The sequence below is a fragment of the Rissa tridactyla genome, chromosome 5 (assembly GCF_028500815.1).
Source record: "Rissa tridactyla isolate bRisTri1 chromosome 5, bRisTri1.patW.cur.20221130, whole genome shotgun sequence".
NCBI classification, from domain to species: domain Eukaryota; kingdom Metazoa; phylum Chordata; class Aves; order Charadriiformes; family Laridae; genus Rissa; species Rissa tridactyla.
The window spans coordinates 66,283,814-66,303,728 of record NC_071470.1 but is presented as its reverse complement, the minus strand read 5'-3'; the positions used below and the strand labels follow the sequence as shown (position 1 = coordinate 66,303,728).

At 38.1% G+C, this 19,915-nt stretch overlaps 1 protein-coding gene across 2 annotated transcripts; it reads right to left on the bottom strand.

Annotated features, from left to right (window-relative positions):
• Positions 1–2,064: 2,064 nt before the first annotated feature.
• Positions 2,065–19,641, bottom strand: PLK4 (polo like kinase 4). Of its 2 annotated transcripts, none has more exons than XM_054202815.1 (16): positions 19,497–19,641; positions 18,893–18,988; positions 18,080–18,175; positions 17,873–17,987; positions 14,859–15,891; positions 12,713–12,813; positions 10,691–11,067; positions 9,724–9,828; positions 9,240–9,342; positions 8,254–8,403; positions 7,215–7,345; positions 6,369–6,460; positions 5,834–5,975; positions 4,008–4,148; positions 2,977–3,083; positions 2,065–2,260 (listed from the first exon to the last, which is right to left on the bottom strand). In XM_054202815.1, exons 1-16 carry the CDS (start codon positions 19,524–19,526, stop codon positions 2,161–2,163), a joined length of 2,919 nt encoding a protein of 972 aa, XP_054058790.1. In that variant the 5' UTR covers positions 19,527–19,641; the 3' UTR covers positions 2,065–2,160. The 2 variants fall into 2 exon arrangements, with proteins under 2 accessions (XP_054058790.1, XP_054058789.1); XM_054202814.1 differs by lacking the exon at positions 19,497–19,641 and adding an exon at positions 19,129–19,233.
• Positions 19,642–19,915: the final 274 nt, after the last annotated feature.

The following is a 19,915-nucleotide window of genomic DNA, read 5'->3' as shown; positions in this document are numbered from 1 at the left end:
ACTTTAAACATGAGAAATGCAAGAGTTTTCAAAATGGCTAACATGGTTAGGATTTTGCGTTCTACAACTCAGTCTGTGCTGAAAATATGTATGTTGTAGGATTTGTATTACTGTTGTTCTTCAGGCTAGCTAACTTTGGATTTAAGAGTGAGAGAATGTTTGGGTACTCGGAGGGATTATTTTAGCTGTAACACATTTAAAGGGTTAAGAATAAAACTAGATTCAAGTCTCCCATTCTGCACTGAATACCTGTAAAATACAGAATAACCCTAAAAAAGGGTAGCCCATGCACTTTAATATGTGCGTAAGAATTAAAACTATTACATAATTAAAATAAGCAAGGTTTGGAATTCCTTGGCCATTCCTTATTTTCCCAGGTTAGCTGTGGTTTAAGCTATGGCTTGTTTGTTACGGATCGTCATCCTCTCATTCTTACAAAACGTTCTTGTATTCACAAGCAGGGCTTCCGGTTTTCCTTTTTATTCCAGTTAGCAATGTTGGAATGTAACTGCACTGAAGTCAGACTGTTCCTTACAAGCTAGGCCATTCTTCTTTCGAAGCATTTGTGCCTCTCTGCCCTCTACTGTCTCCCTCTTAGGCTTTCTTCAACTATTTGTATGTTTAGCTCACCCATCAAACTAGGTTATATTACGTCAGAAGTGAAGATAATCAATGTGTCTGATAATGCAACTTTTTAACATGCAGCGCTGACCCACATCTTATCAAGGTTGACTTCCTACTTTAAAAGTCAGTTGATTCAAGATTAAAGTACTAAACCAAAATGTTTCTTTTAAGAAAGCTGTATTTATGTTTGTATCTACAGCTATAGTCAAAAAAAAACCTTAGAGGCTGTAGAAGAGCTCTGCGTACTACTTGGTTTATCAAAGACTTGTAATAGTTATTTTACCATGCAGTCAATTCCATCTCCATATGAAGGTACAACATGAGAAGGTACACTTCTTGACTGAAAGAGCTGTTAAAAATACATTTTGAAGAATCATTTCAGGGTTGTTTTTTTTTTTAGTGCTACTTGTATATCTTTCTTGATGTTCCTACAGCCAAATTCTTTATTTGCAAGCTATTATTTCCTTGATTTCGACATGACAAAATAATCAAGATTGTCTCTGTTAGAGACAAGATGAATAAGGAGAACTGACTTGAAGTTAAGACTATTTCACCCCTAAGCTGAGGCTGCAGGTTTGAAAAAGCTGTATTGGAACATCTGTTTCCTGAGGGTTTTACAGCTCACGTTTATGGTGCCTAGCCCCTATGTGCAAGCCACCTTCAGCTCCTTTGAAGCTCTTCACCCTCCCCCCCACTCTTCCACCCAACTTAAGCCTTTCTCCTACCTTATAATGAAGTTGGAATATTTCCTTAAGTATCATTATAAGCACCCTCAGGAATGTTAACACACTTACAGCAAAATGCTTAAAAAAAAAAAGTAAGCTACTATTAGTGCTAAGCGTGATTCATAATGTGTAAGACAAGGTAAAAGCATCTCAAGTTAACTTTGTGCAGCAGTTTTGCACTGTTTCTCCACAAGCTCCCAACATACGATGCTCTAAGATATCAGTCAGCTCCTGTTATACATTAAGCTCAACTTACTAAGAGCAAAGGGCTCTCAACAAACCATCACTTGAACATGAAACAAATAAATAAATCTGGACAATTACCACTGCATTTATTTTTTTTGGTATAAAATGCTTGTGCAGGGAAGTTAAAGCTGCTGCTACAAAAAATAAAAACAAAAGTTATAAAACATATACATATTTACATATATTACTTATAAGATGTAAAAATATAAGTTATTTACAAATACAAAACCTTCAACAGCACAGATGCATTTTCCTTGATTGTTGGCACTGAGAAAGCAGTGGGGGAAGAAAAAAAAAACCAACAGATTCAGATTATTTCCAAAAAGTTGATGCTCGCTAGAACTAAACTGCTCAAAGTTTTGCTTGAGCAAGTTTATCCATCATTTTGACGAAAAACTTGTTTTGTATGACACTTTACAAGCAATTTGCTACACATAAACAGAGCAACCCTTCCATTCCTTTTCTTTTGGAAGAATTTCTGCATAAGCAGAGTAAGATCAGTCACATCACTTGAAAGACAGTGAGTTTATTAAGGTCTTGTGTCCTAACACCTGCTTTGCTTTAATCAGTGGGGAGCAGCTGGATTGGTGAACATCACAAGAATAGAAGACAGACAGTGCAGCTTCTCTTTGATGTATTCTGGCAACTTATCGTTTTCTCCATACCTAGAAAGGCAAATAAGCAGAAAAATTCAGATGCTTGAAATAATTCGTTTTATTTCAGGACAGTATAATTATTTCAAAACTTGCCTGTAAATAGGTAAACCACTAAGTCAAGTAGATGTTAAGTACATCTAGACACATTAATTGGAGTTTGATGGCTGAAATCTAGCCCCCCCCCTTCCCTATATATATTTAACTGAAAAAAGTGTTTCGGATTAAGCAAATACCTAAACAATGTTTAAAGCTGCAATAACATCTGAACAGACTGAATATTACTGTCTCAAACTTTGCACAGAAGCAGCATGTTACTGAGCAGCTATATTTGTATGAAAAGCACCCACTGTCCAAGAGATATGCAAAACTTCACCTGAGCAGGTCAGGTCTATGCATCACTGTTGACATGCTATCCCCCTAATCTAGCAGTATCTTGGGGGAGGGGGGAAATAAAGCCTTATTTTTCTCCCCCTCCCTTTTTTAAGTACTATACATGAATAGTGGCTTATTCCGGAGACTAAGCAGATGGATTCCCAGTTTTTTTTATTCCTTTGTTATCCAGAGTTCAAAGCTGTCGGTGTTTCTCTGTTTATTAAGCTTATATAAGTTAATCAACTGAGAAGTGATTGAAAAGCTAAGTTTAAAATATTTACAAAACAAAATGAACATCAGCTATAAAGTTCACCTGACAGTAAACCAGATTTTTCTAGCAGTAATAGACTCACCTCGTTGTCTGGCCATCTGGAGATGTGTAAGTGATAGAAGAAACACCTGCCTGGGCTACCAGTTGGGATCCATCATTAAACTGAACCCATACTGCTCCACTGGTCAGCTAATGAGAGAAGGTGCATTATGGCTTCAGGACATAAAATACAATATTACATACCTAAATTTTTTTCTAATTATTGAAGCTGAAAGTTATTCAGAATTGCTGAAGTGACTTAGGTACCTTGGTCAGTCTTTTAAAGATAAAGATAGAATGCATTCTACTTTGGAGTAAGTAGTCTCAGGCAGTCTCAAGTACAGGTTTCCTGAGGTTTCAGATACTCAGCTTCAGTCATCTTTTTCAACAAGAATTAAATAAGTACCTTTAGCTTAACGACTCCTACAGACATTTTAAATAGGACCAAACATAGAATAGGAGGCCTGTTTGTCAGAGTTCACAGCTGTATACATTTTGAAGTTCATATATAAAGCAAACTTTTTTCTGTTAGGACAGGAAGCTTACTTTATCTGGATTGCAGAGAACCATTTTTTAATTCTAAAGCTGGTCCCACAGAAAAGCAGGGGAAAAACTTTCTTCGTAAGGAAACAGCTTTTCCTGTTGTGTAGGCAGACTCAGTCTTCCTGTACGAATCTGGTACATAGCTGTTAAAGGCACTTTGTCACAACACCTTTACATCTATGTCAGTGAACAGACGGAAGCTTAACAGCTTCCATTTTCTACTAGAGTCAAATTTAAGTGACAGAAGACACTGAAATCGGCAATAATAAAAACGGGGAAATTGTGAGAACTGAAATGCTGAACTATTATTTTGTCAGCTTCTGCTTACATAGTTGACCATGGTATTTATTTAAGACACTTACTTGGATGGCTCTTTCCACGTACCATTTTTCAGATTTACACTGCAGCAGAGCACAACTGAATGCATTCTTCACAAATCAAGGTTAAAGTTAAACTTGAGATACATCTTTTTAAGTGATTAATGGGAAAAAAAAAAAGAACAGACTTCCCTCCTTTATCAGCATTCCTCACCTGAGAAGCCCAACCAACATTTTTCACAAAGACAGATTTTAAAAGTTGGGCTGAATTTGGACTGCATTCCTTTTGATGAACAGAGGAGCAAGTAGCTTCAGCAGTGTTAGTCACAAATGTAGACTTTTCATACGACACCACCTAAAACCCAGAAATGCACAGTATTAGCAGCCTTAGTATTAATCCAACTGATTATATACCAACTACAGTGGTCGACTACCAATTGTTTTAATCTTTTCATACATACATACAGATTTAGCCTATATACTTCATTTAACAGCATTACATCATAAAGACCCCACAGGACTTTGTATGACTTTCTCAGTACCATGACAGTTTTTCTACCGCTTCCCTGTACTCACAAAGGAATTGCTTTCCCTAAGCGGACTTTTTCTACTTAAACCCCATTTTTCCTTACTGACTGTCAGAAAACCCTGTCCATCTTCAGGAAAAACATTCAGCACACATTAGATTATAAATCAGCCCTCATTCAGATGACCACTTGGCCAATATTTTACAAAAATATGGACATTGCTATTAATTGGAAACTAGAATATTACGCATAAATAGAAGAATTATACTGCACAAAGGAGGTCTAATGAAGTGGTGAATTAAGAGTAGCAGAATATCAAACATTGCAGACCATTTAGGACACCACTACCACTACTGTCTAGGAGGAACAGGTCTGCTTCTATACAAGTCCTACTACTCGGATACCTCCTCCCATAGTCACAGAGATGACAGATGAGGTGGTGGTGTGCTTAGAGGTATTTAAGATTCAGGGTTCAATGAAAAGATGCCAGTCAGGGGATGTCTGTGAAATAGGAGAGCTTGGTCATGAAAGAGATCAGGATCCAGATAATTACAGGAACCTGAAAGAAACAGCAAGCTGTATCTCAGGATATACAGATCTAGTTCAGGTATAAAGAAACTGATAAAAAGAGTCAAGAGTAACATGGAAAGGCAACCAGCTATTGTGTTATTTTGCTTAGAAACACATACTTCAGAAGAGAAAGCAAACAGTGAAAGCCTTAGAAAGACCTAAGTGTTTGCTATTTGGCAAACAAAGAATAGGTTTGAATGCTGAACCCTTGAGTTTGAACTCCGCTGATGGGCAACCTTAAGGCAGTGTAAAAGTCAACACTAGTACTGAAGCACTGAGGAATTTTTGTTGCCAGGTTCATTTCAGTCAAGTGAAAACTGGCAGATTCTGCACTAAGGACACGTGCTCCGCAATCAAAGAACAGATGCAGACCCACATAAATTCAACAGAGTTAAGATGATACAAACTCAGTCTGCCAAGACCCCAGTATAATTCAGTCAGCTGGGGAAGCTGGGAATGGTTGTAATGTAGCAATTAAAGCTTGGGGGGGTCTTTTAAATGAACTAGATGAAGTTGCACACAAAACCTTGTTGGCTAGACATAAGTATATCTACACTTACACTTTTTTTTTTTTAAATACACACTAACCCTTGATTATTTCAAAACAGTAGCCTCAAGTGCTAATATCCTTTGTGATTACCATTTGATACACAGGCCTGAGGGCACACAGAGCTCTCCAAAACAAGCTGAAGACTCTGCTGTATAACACAAGCAAGGAATTTTCAAACTATGTTCCAAGGAGTCATTCATGGTAAAGTTTGGAAGGATTTTGATTCTTCAGGTGATCTTAAATCCAGACACCAAAAGTTAGTTGAAGTCAAGCTCACAAATGGCTAATAAAAGCCTACGTCCATACAAATGTAATCCCATTAGTTGAAATAAAACAGCAATATTTGAATTCCTACTGGACAGCAGTCTCCACTGTACGTTCTTGTGTACTTACAGGAGGAGTAGAGTTTGGAGTTTGAACTGGAGTAGAACTGGCAGCTATATTTCTATCCAGCACCGTAACTTCTTTCAAAGAGTTGGTATTGTCCAACAACAGAGGTGCTACAGCCTGTGGCGATTCAGTATTGCTGGGTTTTCTGGAAAAATAATGAAACAAACTGGGAAACAGTCCATCCAAAAGGGAAGAAGTAGTAAGGAGAAAGAAGACAAGTGAGGAGAGGTAGCTTTTCCTTCAGTTTACCACAGACTGTACAAAGCACTTGATGGCACTGGCCTTCTGCAGAATTGGTTTTACACATGCAAACTGTTAGCCTGGTTTAGTCTAAATCCACAGGTGTATGTTGTCTTAGTATCAAAGGGGGCTTTGCAGGTCCAAAATAAGGTGTTCATACATGTTATTAAGTTACTATTTATCTTGCTAATGACTATAAGCATCTGTTAAACAACCCTGGCTCTGCAAACATTAGCTGCATAAGACTGCTTAGTGTGAACATTCAAGTGCAAAAGTATTTTCAAGTGAAAAATATTACCTTCCAACAATTATTGGAAAAAATGGAACACTTTCACTCCTTTTTTCTTCTTCCAAAACAGCAGATTCCAGTGCAAGGCATATACGATGTCCCTGGAATTAGAAGGAACTTGTTAAAGTTTTTAATTGAGAACTCTAACTATTTCATACATGTTTAGCTGGCAGGTGAGACTACACAAGGAAATGCTTTTTTTCAATGTTACTGAATAGCAATAATAGCTGCACTCATGTGCCATGGAGGTGATTCAAAAGCAGGACTACAGCAAGACTCCCTCGTAGCTTCAGCACATCTGAAATTACGCTCTTAATAATCACATCTCCTCCCCTTCTAGCAGGGCTACATGGGGGACTAGAAGATCCCGGAATTCTATTCCAGAAAATAACAGAACATAAGGAAGACTGATTAGGAAATCTGTACTATTTTTACTGTTTCCTAAGATCATAGACAAAAAAAAAAAATACTCTTGTGACTGCTAATTGGGTGACATGAAAAAAAAAAAAAAGAGAGATGGAAAGCACAGCAGGCAGGCCAGTTAAACACCTTTTTTTAAAATTGTATAAAGCGGCTTCATCTGTTCTGTTTAATCCTTCCACCAGACAGGCAAACCTGCTTTACACACAAGTAAGAATTTCCTCTAACAGACTTCATTGCGAGGCATTTTTACTCTTACCTTTACATTGATATTTGCTCTTCCAAAAAACACTTATCCAAAAACCACAGAATCATCCCTCCTTATTAGTGTAATGAAAAATATGAAAAGCAACATCAGAAGCACATTTGTGAAAGAGAAACTGAATTTTCAGAAAGTTGCTTTGCGCTGGAAAAGGTCTATATGAAACAGTTTACCTCATTTGCATGATCCATATAAGCTTGTATTTCCTTCTTCAAACCTGCTTCGCTTTCTCCTTTCAAAGTGAAGGATTTCCCTGATTTTTCAATCACTCGAGTTATACCAGCCGTCTTGTGTATCTTTGCTCCTGTAAAAAATGTGAAGATTTGTAGCATGAATTGTATAAGATACCAGCATCTATAAAATAGATATTTCTGCCATTACATTCTACTCTACTAAAGTGCATCTCACTGACTTAATTACTGCAAGAATAAAACCACTCTTGCATGAGCTATATGTCTACCAGAAATAAAAAGCCACTTAAATTGGGACTATGATGTTAACGGAATGCCCTCTGTGGCCAAAGATCACTACTTAAATGGGCCGAATAATGCATTTATTACATATTTTAAGAACGTTAATCTGAGATAAAATTAACATCTCTAACTGTATTGCCAAAAATTGGTTCAGTAGGCTCTATGAGTATTCGAATATGGTTTTAAAAAAGAAAAAAATATGCCCATTCTTTCAATAGCAGCTCAACACTGAATCACAGAGCTGTTAAGTCATTTTTTTTTTTTGTCATAAGTTCTGTTGGGGTATATCTATGCATGCAGCAAATCAAATTAGTGGACAGTAGTCTATAGTGAGAAAGCAATCACTAGCACAGAGTAGTTTATGAAGGGCAGAATTGGAAAAGGCAGAAAACTGCTTCCTGCAGTGAGTGTTCTTGGATGTAGGGATGATTGGAGTAGGGATGCATCTTTCACTAAGTAGGTTAACTAACAAATGTAGATGCAAAGAAGAGCTTATGCATAAAAACAAGGCATAATTTAAATAACACCTTTGCAACATGTACCCCCTGAAGAAGATATCAGTAAGGAATTATTAAATAATAAACTGATCTGCAAGTGCTAGAATAAAGGCAGAGTGGCAAAAAAGTTTCTACTATTTTCTTCAACCTGAAGTGTTCCTTGTTTGATGTTTGGCAATATTTTAGTGCAGCTTTAATAGCATGATATAACTATTTGCATAATTGCAAAAGTGAATACATACCGTCATAAAAACAAACTTCAACATCCGCAGTGGGTGAATTTTCCATCAACATGCACTTGGCATATCTTGTATAGAACGTAACTTTGGGGGTTTTTGTTCTTACCAACTGCACGAACTTGGCTGCATACTGGTATTTTTTCCAGTACTTTTCTGAAAAAGAATATTTTAAAATCTTGTATCAAAAAGTCATTAGATTAAACACCGTGCACCAGCTTGGAGAGAAATAATTTAAAATATGTATTTGATAGTTGGAAGTTGCGAGTAATATTTAACTACCTTACAGAAGTATGTGCAAAGAAACTGACTTATTTCTACCAACTTTCAGAAAAGCGAGTATCTTCAATAGCTTCAATTAACGTATTTCAGAACCTAAACAACATAGTTAAGTGCTGCATATACCATTTAACTAGATACCATGCTCAAGCTGGCTTCAGGTAAAACCTGTCTCTGATCTCTAATTAGTAGTGAAGCCTGCTTGTCTCTTAGGAACTTATAGTTAGCTTATATTTGTTCTTTAGCTGTCTACGTTAAATACTCCGTCAATGCTTTTAAATATATATTTTTCCCCTTCCTCCCCAAGTTATGAGTGTTAGGAAGCACAAAGTAAAGCTGTTGTTTTAAAAATTACTTGATAATTCTTCCACTCATATTTAAACAGCTTCCAATAGGAACGAGGAGAAAGTTATGAAAGCTTTAATTTTAGTACACTACATTGTAAAGGGGTAAGTGAATTCTTATAACTTCCATACAAAATGAATTAAAACCTGTGGATTTACACTTTCTCGTCTTACACTGGAAACCCAGTTTGAAGTTGAACTTCAGTTGAAGTTCAGTTGAACCCAGTTGAACTGCAGTTTGAATTTTATTCTGAAAGGAGTTTTATCTTCACAATGATTGTAAAAGTAGTGGCTAAAGACGCTCCAACTAGATTCACCTAAAAAAAAGTCACATTAGTCATCATAATTTTAAAATAAATTTCAGGTTACCTGGCAAGTTGTCAAAGTTATACATACAGATGTCTTCAGGAGGAGGAGGAGGTCTGTCATCAAGAAGGAAACCTCTTCCTTCATTTGGATGATAAACTGCAATCTACAAAAAGGAAAAACCTGCGTTTACAGTTGCAACTTACTACAGCACTCCCTACTTTTAACAACTATGGAAATAAGTCACAGCTTAATTAATTATCATACTTTACCATGAACGGTCTATTATTACTTTAAGTAGCTATTTAACAGCAGCAGTTTTCCAGCAATACTTCACCTATTGCAAAAGTCAAGTCCAATAATTGCTTGCTACCTCTATTTGTATGGCTGCACTATGGGGCACAAGAAAAGGAGTTTACAGCTGTGCATATGCAAACATTGCATTTCCAAACAAATAATCACTTAACTGAAAATAAAAAAAAAACAACTCTGAAAGAACAGAATACTCTAAACTCTTTAGACAACAGTGAAGAAATTGAAGACATACCACATTTCCATCACAAGATATTCTCAGAACTTCTTTCACAAGTTCTTGTGAATGGTGTTCTTTTAGAAACTCCATACACACCTCCCCAGTATCTAGAATGCTCACCTAAAATATATGAAATATACAAGTTAAACAAAAAGACTTTTACTTCTTGGCAAGGTAAGATACCATTTTTTACAAAAATGCTTTTAAAAAAAATGGTTTTCTTCTTCCTCAAATGCACTGCAAACTTATAAATGCTTCTTACCGTAACTCTTGCTATTAGTGCTATTGAAACAAAACACTCCAACATGACTGAAGGTTATAAGCTTGGTCAGTGAGGGTGTGGCTTCTCAATCAGACAGGTCAGCCCTATTATGTTCTTTTTTAAAAAAAACAAATTGCGGGGGCAGGGGGAAAGCAGCAGGGTAAGCGAGACTATAAGAAATGGAACAAAAGGCAGAAGGGTGATACCAGGAACAAGCCACCCAGAAAATCTATGTGATCAGTAAGGATTAACGGAGTTTGTTTTGCTTTCCCACCCACAAGACAGGGAAAAAGTAGCACTATAGGAAAAAGAGTCAAGTTTTCACTTGAGAGCAAGATTGTTTTAGTTTCTAATCCACTTATTTATCTAATCTGTAAATGTGTCTGATGTGTTTGACAGTTAAAATCTTAAATGTAACAGTACAGCTAAGCAGTACATAGTTTTAGAACTGTAGGAACTATATATACACTTAATATTTGTTATGTCTACCTACACTTTCTTCACTTGTAAACCAAAAGCAATGCCACATCACTATTTGCAGGAAGTGACCACGAGTATTCCGCATACAAAAACTAAGATGCATCTTGCTAATATAACTTTAAATTATTATAGACTAAGTTTTCTAAAAACAAATGCTTCTAGTTTACCAAGTGAATTTTAACAGCTAGTCACACTGTATTTAATACTTCAGTTGTTTCTGTTTTAGGAACTGATACATACCACTGCATTTTTTGTTTTTTGCCTGATGGGTTTTAGCCTGTGAGCATTGAGAGGCGATACTAAACTTCGCAGTGTAGGTTTCTGATGTGCTGGTGGTTCTTTGCTGCACATTTGGTTTTGTTCTGAAGTTGACCAAAGGCCACATGTAGAAGATGATAGTTGAATTTTCTCAGATTTGCAGAGAACTCCAGGGTTGTATTTCTTTGGGTTTCTCTGGTTTAAAGAACGTGGACAGTCGACAGATGTATCATGATTCCTTATATCTTTTAGGGTGTTCCATGCATTTCTTGATGCATCTTGCTGCACATCCAGATGATACCGAAAGCCCCCGTGTGCATTATTGTTGCCAGTTAGATCTGCAGGTGGTCTCAGTGGAACTGAAAACATCATAAAGGTACGTTGTAGATTCAGAGTCACAGTCAGAAGAAAAAAAGCTATTATGCATTTAAAAGCTTTTAAAAATATCATCTTGGAAGGCTTATTTAAGTGGAGAATAGGATTTCTTTAATCCTCAGTGCAAATTATTAGGCTATGACTTTAGTAGCAATCAATATCAGTGCTAACAAAATTACAGTGCTATTTAAAAATAAACTGTTACTAGATTTCAGTTATGATGGCCTTCAGTCTTAACATATATCAATTCATTTTGCAAAGCCATTTATAAATAAAATACTGAGATTTCAAACAAAAGTTTGCAAGAAATAGTTTAACTTGCTGAAACACAGTTTACTTGCCACTCAGATAACCACTAGAAGCAAGTTTCGTTTAAGTTCCAGCTTATCTAACTAGTGTTTTAGCATCAACCATAGGTTTTAGTACTCAATATGTTAAATGCACGCTCCCAAACCCTTGTTTTATTTCCAGTCACTTGTTAAAAGACAAAAACCTATTTTTTTTATATTAAAACTGCCTATAACTGCTTCCCTAGTTTTGATATTTAAGCCCTTGATCAACTTTCGCCTCAACCCACAGTCGTATTGCACTCCTCCTGCCATGTTGCAGAACAGTTGAGAAGGGACCAAAAATTAAATAGGATTATTCAGATCATGTGTCATAGGATTCCAATTCCCTATAGACAGGAAGGGAAGGAGTCCAGCAATACCAAAACAAAAAAGGCCAGAATGGATTTGTGATTTAGTTTTATGATTAAATTACATTATTTGTAAATGATGTAACATGATGCATGACAAAGAACACCTCCTTCCCTTCTGTGTCTTTTATCCTTTCCTCCACCCCTCCTTCTGCAGCCTTATTATCTTTCTCATTCACCAAGGTCCCATTTTCTCTTAAGGTGTATTTGCTCAATTAAATTAACAGGGCTTTTGAGTCACCTGCCAACCTTTTGTCATGTATTTACATTTAGACATTTCAGGTCACAACTGAATAATTATGGCAGGTTCTATAATTGTGTTTTTCTCTTTTTTTTTTTTTTTGCTAACATACTAAAAGAACAGAATGACCTCATTTTAGGAAGCTAAGAATTCAAATTCAATGTACGATTTCTTCATTCTTATGAAGTCAGTTGCATACAGTTCATTATACTGACCCAGAAGCTTAAGAGAAACACTAACTACAAAATCTTCTGAAATTAATTCCTACCTCAGGAAACTAAAGTGTTACATTTTAGTCCAAGAGAGAAAACAAAACAATGTTTTCAATGGGATATTTCTTGCTTAAGAATGATTCTACAGATTAGTGATACCAGAAATAATTTTGCCCCTGTCAATACCTGTCAATACCTGTCAATACCTGTCAATACCTGTCAATTTTTTTCGGTGACAACTCAGTTTAGGGTCTCCCATGCTTTTCATTCAGAAAAAAAAAAGTCTGTTTACAGTAGCCTCTGTTAACATCCAGTTGCTGTTATTTAGGATGCCAGCATTATACTCTGGTACCACAGTTACTTAGCCATAAACTTCTATCACATGTTTAAAGAAATAAAATACAGAAAAACCCACAGAAATTGTTACAAGTCATTACTCCAACTTGAGTGCAAAAACACACAACTGATTCATAACACACCATTTGTTTGCATGCTTCCAAGCCACTGCTGCATTGTTTCAGCCTGGGACTTCTGCTCTAGCAAACCAACCTGGGGCTTCATTGGGCAGAGATAATTCAAGCTGCAAAATAAAAGTTACACACGTAATCAAGATTACATCAAAGACACTTAATCAACAGAAGTTATGATGTTACAGCTGCAGAAACCACAACACTTTTAGAACACATGTAAGAAATGCAGGCGGCATTTTGCAGCTCTAGACAGCATAGAACATGCTTCTTTTTTCACAGGGAACGTTTACTGGTTAAAGCATAAAAGATAAAATACTGTTTCCAACTGGAATGAAAAATTATTACTAATCTTTAGCACAAATTTAAGACTGTTAGCACTCCCTATTAGGCTCTTGTAACTGACATACATGAAGAAAAAAAGCCATTGATAATGCAGCCAGCAGTAGCTGTTCTTACATCTAGTTCTTAATTTACAGTACAGGAAACAACCTCAGAGAAGGCACAGGGATGGGAACCCATGACCCCAGTGTACCTCATTCAGCATACCAAACATGCAGCTGAAATACGTAGGCAATCTTACCACCTAAAATAATATGAGTTCGCATAAATATAGTCAATCCCAAAGATTATAAGATTTTTTTTTACCAGCTTTTTAGACAATGACATGTATGTAGTCAGAGATGAACTCAAGCTATAATCCACGTGTTGAACAATAAAGAATACACACAAAAATAGTTACAGCAGAATCACTGATCTGTTGTAAATTCACACTAAGCTCCTGTGAGGTAGCCTGCACCTGTCTGTACTTTCTTTTTGCAATGATCCCTACTTTAGCATTGGCAAGGACTAAGTTATCACCAAAAACAACCCCAACAGCATATAAGCATCTAATTTAGGTCTTACAGCTTTGCATTTAAGATTGTTGTGCAGGCTAACTATAGATGTAAGAGTCTCTCCTATGTAAAACCATATAAAAAATGGTAACCATTCAGTTAATCCCCATATTTATTAATATTCTGTCACATTTACATTCAGCATATCTTTATGAAGTTATGGGGAATACAAATAAACATTATGTTATCAATTGCATAAATAATTTCTTTTTTGATTCATCAAACATTTCTCAAGCTAGGAAGAATGCACTTGCCCATTTAACTTGCTGGACAGAGACTTATGTCAAACACTTGTGAATAGTCAAGAAAAACCTTCTTACTCAATGTACTTTTTTTACAGGGCAAAGTGCTCCTTTGCATTTTCCCTGAACTAATTTGCAAAAAGAACATATGAAGCCATCACACAAAGCTGGCATTTCTTAATGTAGAGAGAAATGCAAGAACCAAGATATGCAATAGTCCTTATATCAAAATAGGAAAGCACTCTTTGTTATTCCACTGATGGAAAAAAAAAAAGCAAACTTCTGAGCTTACACTAAATTTATCACAAAGGCAGGCTCTTGTTGCCTAGCAGTGCACAGAGGGCAAAGATGAGGCCTTCAACAACAGAGAAAACATCCTAGCATCACTTGTAGTTGTAACACCTGAGCTCGTTTGTATCTGCTGGGGAAGTCCATCAACGTATTAAAAGGCAGGATTTTCACCCAGAAACTACAACTAAGGACAGAACTAAGCTTCAGACAGTTATCTTTGAATGTTATTTTCCTTTCTGGTACACCAGTTTTATAATCCATCACCTAATCTTGTACTTCATTTGTTTCTTTTCCTTTACCTTATCTAAGCATAACAGAAAAAAAACAAAAACAAAAACAGAGCAGCAAGTAAAAACGTTAGTATTCACACTCAAAATGCCTTCTACACTAATCTGTCTCTTCTACAAAGAGCAATTAACAAGGTGCTCTGCTACAGTTACTGCAGGGAAATACTTAACTTGCTGCGCATGGAAATAAGTGAATAATGAAGTATTACCAGGATAAATAAAAGCTACGATCCAGCTAGCTGAGGCACTGCATCTATGAACTTTAAGATAGGAACAGCAGGGAGACAAACCTCTACATAGCAACAGCTTCAACTATCACCCTCTCCTATTTGGTATTCAAGCTAGAAGTGTAGATACTTCTGACAGTTTAGTTACAGGACAAGTCATGCATTTAACATATAAGGCAGCTGTAAATTTTGTCATAATAAAAACTAATTCTTACTGTGGTTGATCTTTCACAGGTGGAGATATTTGCCCTTCAAAAGAACCAGAACTACTAGAAGTCTTCTCCTTAAATATTTCTCCTATATCGGTATAGCTGTTGGCAGGTGAAAAGTATTCTGTATTTTCCCGCGTTCCTACTTTAGGCTTAGAAAGCAGTTCCATAGAGTGACATCTCTCAACAACATTCAGCATGCCTTGAGTCTGACTATGGGATGTGCCAGACCTATCTGAAGAGTGGGCTCTTCGGAGGTAGCGTGAATGCGGTCTCTCTTCAGCAACTTGCATGGCTCTTCCCCTGCCAGTTATGCCAACTTCTTTTCCCTGAATTCCCCACTGAGGAAAAGAACCGCTTCCATCTACGGATGAAGCATCACCGGAATTCTTGGTTTTAGGAAAAAAAGTAATTTTATTTGGGAGTGGCTGTCCAACTAACAGCTTCTTCTTTTCCTTCAAGGAACCACTGGTACTGATGCTGGAAGAGCCTGTGAAGGTTGTAGAGATGGTAGCATTTCCACTGTCCATGGAATCTTCTGAAGTTCCCGAATCCTTACTCCGAGCAGAGCTACACCTGGACATAAAAGGATGATCCAACACAGAGGAAAGACTCAAACGATCTGCTGGATTTTTGCGAAGTAACCTATGTATAAGGTCTTGTGCCTCTCTTGATAAAAAGGCTGGCATTTCATAATCTGCTAATACTACTTTATTCAGCGTGTTCTTGACTGTGTCAGTGTCAAAAGGTGGCTTTCCAATAAGAAGAGTGTAAAACATACAGCCCAAAGACCACACATCAGATTCAAGTCCATGTGGACTCCTTGTGGCTATCTCTGGAGAAATGTAATTCGGAGTTCCACACATGGTGTAATGCTTTTCATGAGGCATTTTCAGCTGAGTTGCTAGTCCAAAATCAGCAATCTTGACATTCATGTTATTGGTGAGTAAGATATTAGAAAGGGTGAGGTCCCGGTGCAATATTCCATGAGAATGAAGGTACAGCATACCCGTGATAATTTGATGCAAGAAGTGTCGGGCTGTCAAAACACAAAACCAGATGGTTTAGTCACATAACTGAAACTGTATCTGTGAAAATAACGACTTTTTGAAGTCTGCTATTGGTTTTGCCTTTTTTTTTTAAATAACAAAGATGTTACAAGGATGTTTAAGTGTCATACTAATGAGACAATTTTCTGCTTTTTGCTTTAAGCAATATGGTATAACTATGTTCTAAGACAGTTCATAAAAGACACTCTGTAAATGCATTAATCAGATTTCTTTCTTTGCTAACAGAAAAACGTAAACGGGACTGGAGATATTTTTAATTGGCCTAAACTTTATAAAATTAGATTCTTAAGAATTTTAAAAGTGAAGTTGCTCCACACTTTCAGAAACAGCAAATACACAAAATCAAGCAGCTTCACTAACGTGCAAATTATAGAGTCCAGGCTACAATTTGGACTGTATCTGTTTTATCATTAGCAAACTGACATGGCTAGTAGAATTTCAATTTCTCAAAAACTTCTAAGTTCACGATACTGGGATAATCTTTCTGTTCTATTACATTAGAAACTCAGGGAATATTCAAGAGTTTTAGCTTACAGCAGGAATAACAAAACCTCATCCAGGCTGAAACAGCATCATTTATTATGATGCTGGAATTACAGTAATTTTTAGAATGATTCTCTCTAGAGCAAACAATTTACAATCCTCCTTCTTTCTTATCAGAGGACAAAGACTGATGAGTAATAAATGTTAGTAGAAACTACTCCTCAAAGGAAGAGGTTTCTTTATCCAGTTCAGTGGTTTATCAGCTTTTAGAACTAAGGTACCATCCGATGAACTATTTTTCTGGAGCAGATCTGAACTAAACACAGATGGTGCCTGTATAGCTGTACCCCTTTAAGCCAGTCCTGTGATATGGGTTCCAAAAAATCCATGTTATAATAGTTTCACAGAATTAGATTAGAAATTGATAGAAAAGCTGGTAAACTGGAAGAACTGTACAAGCAATGACCAGCATGGTAAGTCTGGAAGCAGTAAAGGCACTAACCACTGAATCCAGATCAACCGAAACCTGAACAGCTTGTTTGGCTGTGCCCTCAAACATTACAAAGCAGCTTGCTTTGCTGTCTTTACTTTTTAATTTATTTTTTTTTTAATTGCACTATTCTAGTTGGGCTTTCGGTGGTCCATGTTCTCACTCTCAACTGTAAGAAAATGAAACATTAGTAAATTTATAAGTGCAATTAATTTTTTTTCAAGACTTCTTTCTCAAAACACTATTCAGAAGAATAACATAGCCAATTCAAGAGTTTTAGAATTACTCTTACAGTGATCTCTCAAGGAAAGATGGAATTTTTCAGTGCTTTCCATAAGAAACAGAAGTAGAACCATAGTAGAATTTTGTCCCAGTTGCCAATCCTTCAAAAATTCTAGATGGATTGTCAAATTGGATATTTCCTTGGTAACTCAGCCCTTCGGCAACACCGTTACCTATATTATCTTCATTTCCACACACCTTGGAACACAGTAAATATTTCCAAGAATACTACATACGGCAAACTCATCTAGAAGACTTTCTAATTGGTGACACGTAATACAGTAATACTGAGGCGAAGAAATGCAACACAAAGCAAGCAGATCTGTGGATATGAAGCTGCCAGTCTTCTTCTGTGGAACTTCCCAGTCTTGACCTATACTTCAACATAATTTTACATACAAAAGTAAATTCTGCTTTCAATATACCTCTACCTTCTAAGTTCACTGTCTATTTTTTAAGCCCCAAATAGCACAAACTACTGTAAAATGGCATAAGCAGAAACAAAAGGATACAGAAATTCAAGTGAACATGTGCAATAGTAATTAGTCTCTAGATTATCACTTATCAGAAGATTTTAAGCTATACAAACTGGTTCAGAGTGATAGCAGTTTTAAATATCCTTTCACTAGAATTAAATATTTATTGAATAAGCCAAAACATTAGTATAAAGACAGCTACACAGAAATGAAGCTCACCTTCTTCTTCTGAAAAGGGCTTCTTTCTGTTCTTTATGTATCTGCTCATTTCACCATTGTGACACATCTCAAGTATCAAGTACACGTAGTTGCTATCTTCAAAATAATTATAAAGCTAGAACATAAAACAATGAAAAAATTAAAATACCTTTTGTAGACTACACAGCAAGTAACACATACATTCCTCTACAAAAACACAATTCTTACCTCAAGTATAGATGGATGCTTTAGCTGACAATGTATTTTCACCTCATTTTGAACCCTCTGAACCATTCCAACTTTGTGCATGGCTTTTTTATCTATCTGTAAATGGATCACAAAACATTTTTCAAGCACTGTAACATTGATTATGTACAAGTTAGTTTCAAGTGAACGTGAAATTCTAGATCTTCAATGCACGTTTGCCTGAAGACTTTGAAATATAAGCAAGTTTTCACATAGTTTAACCTACTATATGCTTTTAATGAACAAATATCATTGATAAGTGGAAGAACACACAACTGCCTGAAAGTAGACAAGTTTAACATTATCAACACTAATTAGAAAGTTTTCTGAAACACTTAATCAGTCAAACCTGATTCTGATTTTACCAGGCAAATATACTACATAATAGTTAATACTAGAAAGGTGGATAAATAAAAGTACTATAGATAAGTGAATTTGGGAAAACACCTGTGATGTGCGAGTTTCCTTCACAAATTTTGTCTTGGCAGTGAGGGAAATTTTTCAAGGCATTTTTTCCCATGACCTCTCCAGCCACATGGATTTTGTGGTCACAAGTTTCTGAATTAGAATTACAGGGCTGATTAGATGGACAATGTTGAACATTTGAGCTTAAGTTGTTTTAATAGCCCTGTAAACATTTCTATTAATTATCAATACAGTCTATTTGGATGTACTGTAGGATCGAATCCTAATCTAAATATCAGTTACATACAAACAAGCAATCCAGGCAACCACATAACCCCAACCTGTTGCAATTTGCTTGTTCAGTCTCTCAGAAGACTGTGACTTCCTTACCATTTTGATAGCCACTTCCAGACCGGTTTTCAGGGATACTGCTCTGTAGACCCCGGCGAAGGAGCCCTTCCCCAGGAGGTTCCCCACCTTGAAATCCTGCAACACAACAACAAACCATGGCCGTCAGACCCAGCTCAGGCTTTGAAGCCTCTCTCCTGATACAGACCCCCCTCCCTTCAAGAGACGGTGGGCTCTACACCGCCGATGCCAACCTCAGGCGCCCCCAGGGGGGTTACCTGGACGGAGCTCTCCGGGGCTCGGCGGCTCGGCATCGTCCTCCCCCCCCAGCGGCCAGTTCGCACTGGCACTTGCCGCCGCCCCGGGGCGGCTCGGCGCCGCCACCTTCCCGCCCTCTCTCCCGCCGCTCCAGGGTGGACGACAGACACCCGCCCCCGGCTCCCGCTGCTATGGCAGCGACCGCCGCCCGCCCCGCCACCACGGAGCGCCTGGGGCTCTCCACAGCCCGGCCCCGGGGCAGCTCCCCAGGGCCAGCTCCCTGGGTGGAGCCGCGCCCGTCGCCCCACAGCCACCTCCCACAAGCCAGAGAGGGACAAGCCCCCGCCTGGCCTCTCGGGACAAATGGCGGGGCGGCCGGCCTCCCCACCTCTATTTTCTCGCCGATGCAGGTCGCCATGGCGCCGGCCGCTCTCCCCGCGTCCCGCTATGGTTTCTCCTCGGGGCCGCCGCTCCCCATCACGGCGCCCTCCGCCGCCGGCCCAGGCCCGCTCGCTGCCGGGCCCGGCGGCCGCTCCCCTCCCCCGGCGCCTCCATTTTGAAAAATCGCGCCGTTACCCCCCCCCGGCCCCGCCTCACGCCCCGCCCCAGGTCGAGGCTGCGTCTGACGCAATGGCGCTCAGGGTCGGGCTGCGAGACGCCGCGCATGCGCAGAGCGCTGCGTGCCCGTTTCCCCGGCAGCCGTTACGGCGCGTGCGCTATGGGGGGTCCGGCGGTCGCTGAGGCGTTGGAGGTTCCCTGTTTCATCTCAGCCCGGTGGCTGAAAAATACCCGCTTGCCGACCGCCCT